We start from the raw sequence: 12,301 nt of genomic DNA, 5'->3' as shown, positions 1-12,301 counted from the left end.
GGAACGCGAACTTGCTTACGGTAATCCGGTCTCTCGTCCGGAATGTTTCTTCTAATCGGCTTAAAAATGTTGCGCAGAGTTTGTATGGAAGCTAATCGCGCGCACTCGCTTCTTTACTCCGGCCGGTAGAAGCGGTTCTCTTTACCCTGCCTCTATATGCATTAGTAACTGAAGTGCTGCGTTTTTCGCCTTGGGGAGGAACGCTGTACACCCGACGTTGAGAGGAAATATTGAGGCCGGCCCTTACCAGTGAAGTCGTGCGACAATGAAAATGCGCGACTTGGCGTTGTGTTTCTCTACCCCTCTTCGGTGTCCAAGGCAGGCAATTTGAAACATATCGTGGGTGCCTGTTCCGGTGCGCAGCTCGCCTAAAATGCGATAATCTCGCACGATAATCTAGCGACATCTCCCGCCCTAAACGCGAATGCCCGTCGGCCGATACTATTTCACATGGATTTCAACAGGATAAGGCACCAAAATCCTTTATGAGGGATGTTTCGTACGTTCGTTTTTCATTTAAACTCTCGAAATTTTTGCCGAGACCCTCAGTAAAGGCATACCACGTTACCGTTTTAGAAATTTCTCGGCCGCTTTTGTAGATAAACTATCGCAGTATACATTTTATATTTCGTTTAAACCTAGTCCAAAGAAACAAACCTAGTTAATATCAAGTTTCGAACCGCTTGCAAAATTGCGATTCCAGCGCACAAATTATTCAAACGTTTAAGTTTCGTTAATTAGCGGTTTGTTTGGCAAGTCCATTTAGGACTTTAATTGATTGGCTTGCACGCAGGGCCAGGCAGCTGGCGATGGCCAGGAGCGAAAGAGCAAAACCGACACTCAACTCTTCTCAGGATGGATGGTGATTAGGTTGGCCGTGCGCACGTGACGGTCAGACCGGCGCGCGGTCGTAAAGCACAGGTCAAAGCGGCGTAATTGCTCGGGCCCGGCCGCAAACCGTCGGTAACTTACTTAATTAGTTGCTGGGTTACGAAGGGCGGCTTCAAGTAAAGCCAACGCACCAACACACTGAAGAATGGCGCTCGGTTACCGGATCACCACATTGTATAACATAGAGTCGAGACAAGACGTGAAACTGTTGTGGCACTGGACGGGCGTTTTGCGGACATTTCGTAGTTGTAGGCTTTTACATAGAAATAGGTCAGTAGTGAGAAACAAAAGCGGCTGCCCTTTCCCCCATTTGACTTTTGTTGTCGTGCACGAATGCCGGTTTGCTACGGCATTTACTGATCAAGCACAATAACGATTTGCCTTTTATTGTTGGCAGATCGTCGTGTGGCGCAACGCAGAATACACTGACTATAGGTTTTGCGTGAATTGGCACTAAATTGGCTTGAAGGCGACTTCCACTGCGCAAGTATCTCACGAAAATCGATCATCGGCGTCACGAGGTAAACAGAGGGCGTGACTTGCACTTTTTGTCTTCACAAAAATAGGCTAAACGCGCATGTTGCAAGTATAACTGTATAAGGATAAAAACGCCGACCCAAACTATAGTTCGGCATTTGTTGGACTTATAGGTGGGACAATTAAATCTCTCTCGGAAATAAAATAAAATAACGAGGCTGGTAAAATTGAATTTATTTTATCAAACGAATTATATAACACTTTTTTTTTCAGATATCAAGCTATCCAAATCAACGAGCAGAACACCAAAAAATGTTTCTGCGTTTAACGCTCGCCTGCTTTTTGTGTAAGTTTAACCTTTAGTTTGTGCTTTTCGTTTACAACTAAATACAGGACAGGTTTACAGCATCATATTTTAAAAATAAATTAATATTGGCCATACCTTGTGTTACGTTTATTACATAACAATCATGAAAATATTTCTGTGTTTTTTTAGACTTTCTGGTAGCGGTTACGGCGCAATCGTGCCAAATCGAAGAGGTGAATAGAGTGAATTGCTACGAAACAGACGGCTTCAACTGCATTGCAGCGTGTAAGGAAGCACGATATTAAAAAACACTTGTGTTTGAATCTGTGTGGTAATTTATAACCACAAGATACGAAAGATTTAGAAGTTGAGAATAATTTCAGCGTTAGGCTATAAAAGACTGAAATAATAATATTTAGCCAGTTCTTTTGAACTAAACGTGCCCAGTCGCACATGACCTAACGGTAAACACTTCATATCGAATAACAACGATACATCTTTTAGACTGCTGTTGGAATGGAACCCATTGCTACAAACACATTAGCAGCAGCAGCGGCGGAGATACCGAGGGTCAGGTTGGAGCTGCCGGAAGATTGCCAGCAGTGCTGCTGCCCAGCAACCCGCAGCCGCAGATCCCAGCCTTCGCTTTGACCAACGCTGCTGTTCGTAAGTGAAATGAGATGCCTTCTTTTAGGCAGTAAGATGCCTTCTTTTTTTAAGAATGCGCTGAGTGTTCCAGTCTTTAGTTTTAATCAATACGCGTTGTGGGGATAAAAATATGTTGTAAGGTATAAAAATACGTGCAGTGACGTACACTTAGCGTGAGACGTTAAAAATGCATTTACTGTGGGTATTACAACTTGCGGGTTTGCGACTAAACTGATAAACTACATTTTGAATTGCAGAATTTAGGGGCTCTTGCTTGTTCCACTGCACGTCGATTCCTCGTCAAGAACGCGTGCCCTGCGGTGGTGGTCCAACCTCAATGAACGCCTGCCTCGGAGTCGGCTGTTGCTACGACGCCAGTGAATTGTCACCGACCAAGAAATGCTTTTTCTCAGCACGTAAGTCGATTCGTTCAGTTTTCGGGACGATTTAAGACCATGGAAACCTTAATGTTAAACATAGGGGTCCATGAATATACTGTTGCTGGCAGGCATTGCTTCAAGTGTAAAATTGTTCTTCCGACCAAGTTTTATTAAAGTGCCAACGTTTCAACCTTTCCGAAGTACGGGTCCATGTCATTTTTACAACCTTCCCTAAGAAAGTAAATTGAGGTGCTACCGTTCTTAACATGTTTCTCACCAAATTATCGACAATTTTTCGATTGCGTTTCGCCAAAGGCAAATTCTACGGCTAGAGGCGTTTTTTCCACCTAAGTCCTTCCTATGCAATATTTAACCGGCGTCGTTTGATCTCCAGCCTCCATCAGAAGCTGTCCTCCCGACCGCTGTCTTGCTCCGAGCGGCTCCTTGAAATATTGCGCCAACATCGATTACGCCGAGAGAGACTGTCTCGCGCTGGGCTGCTGCTCGCAAATGGTCGGAAACAACCGAGTCTGCTACTTCCAGGAAGGTAAAAGAAAGATATTGCAATCGGGGAAAAATAACTTTTGGCGTTTATTTTTTTCTGTAAACATTGCGCAGCACATGAACGCGAGTGTATACATTGAGCTGTTTTACTTTACACGAGGCGTTAATTTTAAAATATCATGCTTTGTTAATGTAAAAGAGCCCGAGTGTCTCCAAGAGTGGCAAACGCCAAAAAAAGTTTCTTGGGGATAAGTGCGAAACTTACTTATTTTCCCCACAGACGCACCAAGGCCCATTTCTGCAATCACTAACAACAGGCCTGCGGGCTCGTCGTCTTCCCAAGTCGTGTACGTTCCACAGGCGACTCAGAGCACCGCAGCTCCGACCACGACCGCCACTACTACCGCTACCACCACACCGGAGAGCTTCCTCCAGATCCTTTCGAAGAACGGCGGAGTGCTCGAGGAATACTCCGTCATGGATCTGCTCAGCAATAGCATCTCGCAGCTGCTACGCAAGAGGAACAGGACCGTGACCACAACCCCGACTCCGTAAGTTCGACCGGTCCAATTTGTCGATTTTGTTTTTATCATATATTTAATATATATTAATTATCTTTAGTGCATTGCATTATTTAATGACGACATGGGCGTACGTTAGTGATACGGTTGTTATTATTGTGCGACGCAGGACAGTGAAAAATTACGTGCAAAAAGTTCAGTGCACACACAACCTATACTTATACTCTACAAATCTGTTGTTAGGTTAGGTCAATGTGCACAATTGTTGTAAATAATTTCATGTTTTTTTTTAACTCCAAAATAATATTAGTGATAAAAATTATGAATAGTTGCATTTTATTGAAACCTAATGGACTGAAAATATATATGGCATATATCGATCAAGCTTTTGTAACACCAGTTTGAGAAGTTTATGATCTTTAGCGGATAATGTCAAAAGTCACACACCGCAAATACAGTGCAAATTGCGGCTGCACATCTGCCCTTTAAATCTCACTTTCCCAAATCTGTAAATCCAAAGACCGCGTAAAAATCAACTCACAAATAGCAAAGATTTTTACGAATACACCTCGGTTTACGAGGGACCGGCCTTTCAAGTTCAGCGCGTTCGCATTTTCTCCTGACAAATCACACCTGGGGTGTAACCTGCGAACCCATTGTCGGTTTTAAGAGTTTATGGACGCGTTCTGGCCATTAGGCCGCCCGGACGCAAATCACAGCAGGGGCATAGTTCAGCCGCGCCCTTCGTGCGCAATGCCATCCGTGATAATGTCGGCCAAACCTGTTTAGCGACACCAGCAACCGGTTGGGTAGGCCACGGACAGGCTTCGTGCTGCTTGCGCATAAGCGTAAACACATTCGAGGCGCTGGGGATTAAGCGCGTGGTATGTTTTTTGAATTCGTGAAAGCATTGTGCATGCGCACAAAAGATCTGTTTGGTATACTTGTGAAATTAAGGTCGCGCAAAGACGCATATTGGTAAATGCTAAATGGGCGAGCGTCAATTTGAAGGGAGCCCATAAAGAGCAAACTGCTAAGGGCGAAAGTAAATTTAAATTAGAATGTAATTTCAACATTCTCATTTAAGGTTATCAGTCTACTCTCTTTACCAAGAAATTGTGAAAGGTTTTTATTCCGTGATCGACAACGTTTGGCAATCGTTAAAAGGTCGACTTTTTTGCAACCAGTTCCACTTAAACCGGAATCGTTTACTGGTGACAACATGCAATTTTAGCATTTTAGGCGCCCTATCGCACAGGTGCAGGTGTGCGCTCGTCACTTTTGTGTGCGCCTTTAAAGATAAGTTTTTTGCGAAGTTTGAGTTCTGCAGGTTTCTGCAATCGAAACGCTAAAATCGCTTTTGGGTGATAAGTTTTTTGCGAAGTTTGAGTTCTGCAGGTTTCTGCAATCGAAACGCTAAAATCGCTTTTGGGTGAACACACACAACAACCTAGTTTCGATCGCAGAATCAGATAGCATTAAAATATCAACGGAAATCGAGGTATTTCGCCGTTTCGCGAACAGATCAATCAGCGCTAATATGACCTATATGTTAGAAACCGGGGAAGCATTTCTCTTGGCACGATTCGTTTCCTGCGCGCCTTGCCAGTAAATGCTTGTACTGTTTTGACGAGCAACAGCAACCTGATTTGTTGTTTCTTTTTCCAGGCGCCCAACCACAACAAAGACCACAACCACCGCAATCCCGACCACTACAAGACAGCCGAGAGTGCTCACCACCCAGCCAGCCTTCATCTTCAGATCCTACTGTCGCTGGGGACGATGTAAGTTACGGCATACTGTCCAAATATTCTTGTTTTGTTGCCCCCAAAATTAAAACGTACTGAGAAGTCAGAAACGCCAACAATATTGAAGGGCTGCCAACGCAAAGATTCCAATTACAAAGAGTTTCGATTGTTTTTTATTTTATGTTTCCACCACGCTGGTAATTTGAATCTAATGAACCCTGTAGAACAACTCGTGGTGTCAAATAGTGACTTACAATCGACATGCAAATTCACTTATGGTTTCGTTGCAATGAACTTGGCAAAAACTACAATTTTGTTGAAAAAGAAATCTCAAATTCCAAACTATAAGTTATCGTTGTTATTCATATACTGAGCATATAATCGCCGACTATTTTTTCAGCAAAGTTTCATCCGTTTTTTACAGGCCGCCGATACAGAGTAAGAAACCCCTCGCTCCAGCGGTGCTACCCACGAGACTGTGGCAAGCCGAGATTTTACCCCGGCTCACCCATCAGCCTTCCATCCTCAACCAAGAAAATCGTGGGAGGAACGAGGTAATGCATTGTACCTGGGGCCGTCGTGCAGTTTGCCGCTGTTTTGGACTGTTGTGTATTTTTGTTGTAAAGCGATTTAAGGTTTTAGTTAAACCGGGTATAACGGCGCATGTTGTTCTACTTTATTTACAATATCAGTACAAAGCGGTCGAATCGAACGTGAATAAAAATAATATTTGCATATATAATTAAAAGCGATAAACTTTTCGACCGCCCCAAAGTAATATCGAACATTTTATTTGTCATCTCAGTTAAAAAGTCTCAAAACGCTCGAAATAATTCAAACAAAAATCACACACTTATTTTCATGATTTCTCAGCATGCCCACACTTTGGATTTTAGTTTTAATTGCGCTTAGATTATTATTTAAATATATTTTTTTTGTCTTTCCACAGCGCCTATCCCTTCAGCCACCCGTGGACCGTTATGATCGAGAAGAAAGAAAGAAAGAAGCAGTTCCTTTGTGGCGGCTCCATCATCTGCAAACACTGGATCGTCACCGCTGCCCATTGCTTTAACAGACAAACCCAACGGAGCCAAACGCCAGAGTGAGTACGCGTTTCTTATGAATGTGCCTATAGAAGCTTTAAAACCTGGCTTAGGCCTTAGCACAACGTTAAAGCAGACTGTAAATAACATTTAAAGGGATTGTCAAATTTGCTCTTTTTCGTAGCTTTTGCTCGTTTTCGTATCGTTCGGAAGGCGATGAAATTTTGGAATGTTTATAGCTCAGAGTTTCTGGCATATTAGGTTCGATTTTCGCAACAAAAAAAGGTTTCCAACTTTACCTAGTTTTGCGGTGTCTCATTTCTGCAAAACACAAAAAAAGTGTAAAACGTTTTACTGGGTTTTTGTGCGGATAACGAGATATCGCGTTAGATCCTTTCATGATATTCACATCCTATCAGTTCCAATTCATACGATTTTGTTTATTTAACTACGATTTGCACTGCTCCGCAATATGAGGCATGACTAAACGTTCGCTGGAGTGATACGTATTTGAAAATGATGGAGAAGCAGCCTCTTGCATGATTTAAACTTAAACAAAGGCAGGACGCGACGATGTGCGCAGTCTTGCGTCGCTGCACGTATCGTTCCTTCATTAATCAAGAGTTTAAATTGCTTGTTGCTTGTACAAAAGCAGAGTCCCGTAAACACTGTCGTCACCAATCGCCGCGCGTGCTTTGTTGGACAACGATTGTTATTTATCGGTTTTATCGACCACGTATCCGGAGGCATGAGAAAGCAACAATCGCGTCCGAAAGAGAAAGCGACAGTGTGTAAACCACTTCGGTTGTGACAAACATTAAACAGCGCACAGGAAAACAAGTTTGCGTGCATTTTGCTTGCCTGGGAACAGCGGAGCTTTCGCTGCGAGGTGTTGTTGTTTCATCGTCGAAAAGAAAACAAACAATTCGCGAGGCTTTGAACGGTCTTGACCGGTGCTTGCACCCGACCGAATGTTCTGTATAATTATGCCACGGCCGTACTCCCGAAACGATGTCGAGCGACGTAAAATAATAAACAGAACCCGCGAGTTCACAGCTTTATAACGCCGATTACTGGAGAGCGCTGTCAAGTTGAAATAATAAAACCGAAAAGCCGAACGGCTAAAGCATGCTCCTGTGCAAACGACAATCTACTAAATGCGTATTTTGCACATCTCATGTTGCAAGCAGTTTGCAACCATCAACAATCCAGCATTTTAGCCTGCGATTAAATCATTAAAACTTTCTCGTATTTAGTTGTATAAGTAATGTTCAAAACAGAAGATATTGCGTTTTTCATTTTAATAGCAAAAGTCGTATATAGATATAATATTTGTGTAATATTAATGTATAGGGCTATACTCTGAAACTCTTTGCGTAATTTTAAATTTACGAATTCAAAGGCGCTCCATAATGAGAAGACTGTTTGCAATTTAAATGACCCATGAGTTACCGTTTTTTTTAAATCTGCTTTTAGCCTGGATGCCTTGTTCTACACTGTATACGTCGGACGCTTCATGGGATTGAAATACTCAGCCGGCAAGCAAGTCCAAACTTTCAGAGGACGTAAAGGTGAGTCGATCATTATATTTATTGACAGATAGGCCTACTCGTTTTTAAGCAGCAACTGTTTGCTCAACAATATAATTTGCCAAAAAAGTATGACATTTGAGCAATGTTGACCCTCTTGGAATTAATGGTTTCGCTTTTTTCGAACTCGGTTTAATTAAAGGTTTGTGTAGGAAAAGTAAAACAAAATTATAAAAGTTTATTTTAATAAATGTAAACAGAAGCCCACCAATCAATACGTTCAATACCATGTGGCACGTGTGGAAGTTTACGGGGACTATTACGTTTACGGTGATATTGTTAAAGAAGTAGTTCCATACATATAAAATCGGTGTTGCCTTTGGCGATGGCGTTTTAAATTTTTCACCAGCGACATTCCCAAGTTTCACCCTCTAGCTGTAAAACGTCGCGCGGAGAGCGCTCGCATTGCGTCATGCACAATTCCGACAACTATAGACGCGTCATCAAATAGCAGGGAATCGATTTCAGGAGGCTTTGAAGTCGATATCGCTGCGCGAGATTACCACACGTGTCACAGCATGCTCGCAAACTGATTTCGAGTAAAGAGGAAAATTTCAGAAATCCCATCTTATCCCTGACTCACGAATATTGAACAACTAATTTCTAAAAAATAGACCTATGCCTATAGCTAAAAGCACTTAAAGATGAATACACCCCCTTCAGCAAACATGGTTCCAATAGAAAGATATAATTAATGGCATCCACGGAGCAGACACTTCTGCCATATAGTGTTTAAATAATATTCAAGGTTATCCTATAAAACCAATATCGATTTATTAGAAATAAATTCAGCAAATAAACAGATAAATGGACAAGCTTTATCTTGACTAAACAGTAGTATTCCCCGTCCGGGTTCGGGTTTCAATTTTTGACCAACAGTCCCAATTTTAGCGGCGCGTGCTTACTTTAACCTATTTCGTCCAGATATCGACTTCATCGAGATCCACGACAAGTTCCGCAGTGGTGTTATCAGGGGAGTGGTGGCCTACGACATCGCCGTCATGCGACTGAAGCAACCGATCGAATTCAACAACTACGCGCAGCCAGTTTGCATGCCCACCGTTCGAGCCAGGGCAAATCAGATCGTTTGGGCAACTGGCTGGGGCGAGACTAAAGGTAAGAGATGTTGTCTGTTTTCGTGTTTTCCGCAAAACATTCACACTATAGCTAATGCCCTTTATAACTTGCCCAAAATACATATAGTTTATACGTAGTTACGTGATAAAAATGTAAAAAAGCTACCGTACCGACTAGGTGTGCCTCTGCTTTGTAAATACTGTTATGTAGATTAAGAGTTAGGAACTTGTTCCAACAAATATCTGCGATGTTACTAAGTATATGCTACAGTATTTTGGCCATTCAAAACTATACTAAGTTATCAGTCTGCCTATATTTAAGCAACCTTTTCTCTGTTGTATAGATGCCTGTTTTGGTCAGTTTCATCAACTATATTAAATTATCCGTCTGCCAGATTAAGCAACCTTTTCACTGGTATATAGGTGTCTTCTTTGGCCATATACATAAACTATACTAAATTACCAGTCTACCAGATTAAGCAACCATTGCACTGTTGTATAGGTGTCGGAAAAAGCAATCAGAACTTGAAGCAACTTGGAGTGAAAATCTTGAACGAAACCGTTTGCCAACGTCAAGTGCCCAAGTTTAACGTCACAAGACCACCAGGCGTTTTATGCGCTGGAGGAGAGTCCAAACAAGATACATGCACGGTAAGCTCTAGAAAATTGTATAACGAAAAACGTATTTAGGGAGTGTGAAGTAGCCAATGGTAGCTATGTATCATCTTGTGTTGTGCTTCGATATGATAAAATGAAGCCGGAGTGATAGGATTCGAGTTCCTCGAAGCCAACGACAATTTGCATACTTGAAAGTGCAATATATATATTGTAGTAGGCGACCGCGTGCTGATGTTTGACAGTTAGGGTCACATATATGATCCATGTAAATTTATGGGCAACTTTCAGATTTAAATAAAATACTGAAGATTAAAACACGGTCGCTTATTAAGACACAATCACAATTGAGTTAAAGCAGAATGGCAAAGGTATACAATTTACGGTTAAACTTTAGTTTCTGAAAAGAAATACTATGTTAAGTTTGAGATTGGTGACAGTTTTATTAAGGACCAATTAAAGCGTCAAAGACCAACTTTGCGTCAAAGTCCAACTTTTGCTTTCCAAGATAGACTTGTCATATTTGTAAGTAGGGTGATACCTGATAATGATACCCAGTATGTATCGAAACGTCTTTCACAAACTTGATATCGATTTACTCCACCTATTTAGATTTCGTATTAAAATTCAAACTTAAGAAACTTCTAATACAATATAAAACAAAAACAACTTCTATAGGGGCATACCATATAATTGTTATTAATACGATGTGGTACGTACAATCGATTTTTTTAAATATTTTTTTCTTCTTTTAATTGCAGGGTGATTCCGGCGGACCTCTGGTGGGACCCAAAGTGGTTGGTGTTGACCGAAGCGGCCGACGCAATCTTAGATGGACCCTGTTCGGAATGACCAGTTTCGGTTCACCCAGCTGCAACACTTTCAACTTCGATCGTCAGCCTGCTGTCTACACCGACGTCATGCATTACAAAGACTGGATTAACATGAAGACGAACTACTGCTGCGATTAACTCTAAATAATTTCTTCAAGGGCTGTTTTAGTTGTGCCGGTCACCGTATGCAATTGTAAAATTGAGTGATGGGCGCTTTTTCAAGCGTCTCTCGTACATTCAAATTTCAACTTATTTGTGGATGTTTTGTTGTCATTGGCAAATACTCATTACTAATGCAGCGATCGGCGTAGTCTTTTGGTAAAAAGCCCCATAGATTGCTTTTGCGAGTGCATTTATGTCGATAACTTGTAACTTTATATGTCTGTCATAGGCCTATTACAAAGCGTGATAATTTTGCGGTTCGAACAGCTATTTTCAAACTATAGCGTGACGTATGTGTTTTACCTACCTTTGCGACCTGCAACGGTCGTTTCTCTGTTGATTAAGTCCTGAGACGTGCATCATTTCAATATGCTTGCCAGCTTTAGGAAATTGTTAATTTGCAAAGATTTATTGTGTTTGTTTTGTATTTGCTTCGCAGCAGCATTGTCTGATTGTGAACCAGCAGCAGCATTAACCAATTGCTGATTTTATACTAGTTCCCGACAAATACAAACGACGTTATTATTTATTTTTTGTTTCACTTTTCTTGTATATAACATTTCGTGTGGAGTTTTATTTTGTATTTTGCGTTTTTGCGCAAACCGAATAAAACTTGTTTGCCAATATCATTCAACCATATTGTTGGCATTAAAAAGATTTGATAGTTGGTGATTACAGACCCAAAAGAATTACAAAGGTATAAAAATATCTAAAAAAAACTTAATTAAAATACTCAGGTTTGCTCCAAACTGCAACACATAAAAAATACTAAAGAGGCTTTATATATATTATAATACAAATAATAAAAACCAAACCGGAATACAAATACAGTCCAGAATCAGATAAAACTCGATGTTGCAGTACAATACAGTGAATGAAAGGAACAATTAACTACTATCATTGAATGTAGATATGCCTGAAGCTAGTAGACCGCTGAGAAGGAAGAAATTAAAGTAAGATAATATAACAAGAAATATCCAGAATTACTTTTTGTGGCAGTGGTTGTTATAATATGTTGAATGTTGATTGCAGCTCGTATTTTATTTAACCAAATATCTTCGTAGAAATCCAGTTATAGACCATTTCGGGTTGTGCGATAAATGTAAGCCTACAGTGTAGCACTAACTATGACGCTTTTTTAATATTTGTATTTTTAATATGTGTTAACCGTTTTACCATTTTCTATGTGTTTTCAGTTTTTAGCAGAAATGATGATGGGTTCCGGCAAAAATTGCAGCATTCCGTATTTCGGCGAAATTGCAGTATTCTATATTAAGTCGTTTTAGAACCTTTTTGGTTATTTATAACATTTCATAAAAGAGCAGCAACTCGCCGTGTTTGGACAGAATTGAATCGGAAAACAAGCAATAAAAATTTTAGCGTTATTATGTTGTTTGTCACCTTAGTGATTACAGCTAACTGTAGCCTATGTTTTTGCAATGGAATCACATTAGCCTACAGAAAGGAATCCTGGAATGACACTGTTAAACGTAAAATTCACGTTATA

The 12,301-nt window shown here is 40.9% G+C and overlaps 1 protein-coding gene across 1 annotated transcript; it reads left to right on the top strand.

The window, feature by feature from the left end:
- The first annotated feature begins 1,286 nt into the window (after positions 1–1,286).
- Positions 1,287–11,417, top strand: LOC146167516 (uncharacterized). The gene is made up of 14 exons (XM_083389202.1): positions 1,287–1,412; positions 1,642–1,714; positions 1,865–1,960; positions 2,180–2,341; positions 2,581–2,739; positions 3,098–3,250; positions 3,488–3,758; positions 5,397–5,512; positions 5,901–6,030; positions 6,426–6,578; positions 7,996–8,090; positions 9,033–9,224; positions 9,687–9,835; positions 10,561–11,417. The coding sequence occupies exons 2-14, from the start codon at positions 1,681–1,683 to the stop codon at positions 10,768–10,770; spliced, it is 1,920 nt and encodes a 639-aa protein (XP_083245328.1). The 5' UTR covers positions 1,287–1,412; positions 1,642–1,680; the 3' UTR covers positions 10,771–11,417.
- The last annotated feature ends 884 nt before the right edge of the window (positions 11,418–12,301 follow it).

This window comes from Ascidiella aspersa, chromosome 1 (genome assembly GCF_963924565.1).
Source record: "Ascidiella aspersa chromosome 1, kaAscAspe10.2, whole genome shotgun sequence".
Taxonomy (NCBI): domain Eukaryota; kingdom Metazoa; phylum Chordata; class Ascidiacea; order Phlebobranchia; family Ascidiidae; genus Ascidiella; species Ascidiella aspersa.
Note: the sequence above shows the minus strand (reverse complement) of the source record. Positions and strands in the feature narration are given on the sequence as shown.

What these genes read in the sequence shown, in the direction of transcription:
- LOC146167516 (XM_083389202.1), top strand. Translation starts at nt 1,681, where the DNA reads ATGTTTCTGCGTTTAACGCTCGCCTGCTTTTTGT. An exon ending in TTTGACCAACGCTGCTGTTC is followed by an intron (nt 2,342 to 2,580) that starts GTAAGTGAAATG and finishes TTTGAATTGCAG; the next exon opens with AATTTAGGGGCTCTTGCTTG. An exon ending in CCAAACAAGATACATGCACG is followed by an intron (nt 9,836 to 10,560) that starts GTAAGCTCTAGA and finishes TTTTAATTGCAG; the next exon opens with GGTGATTCCGGCGGACCTCT.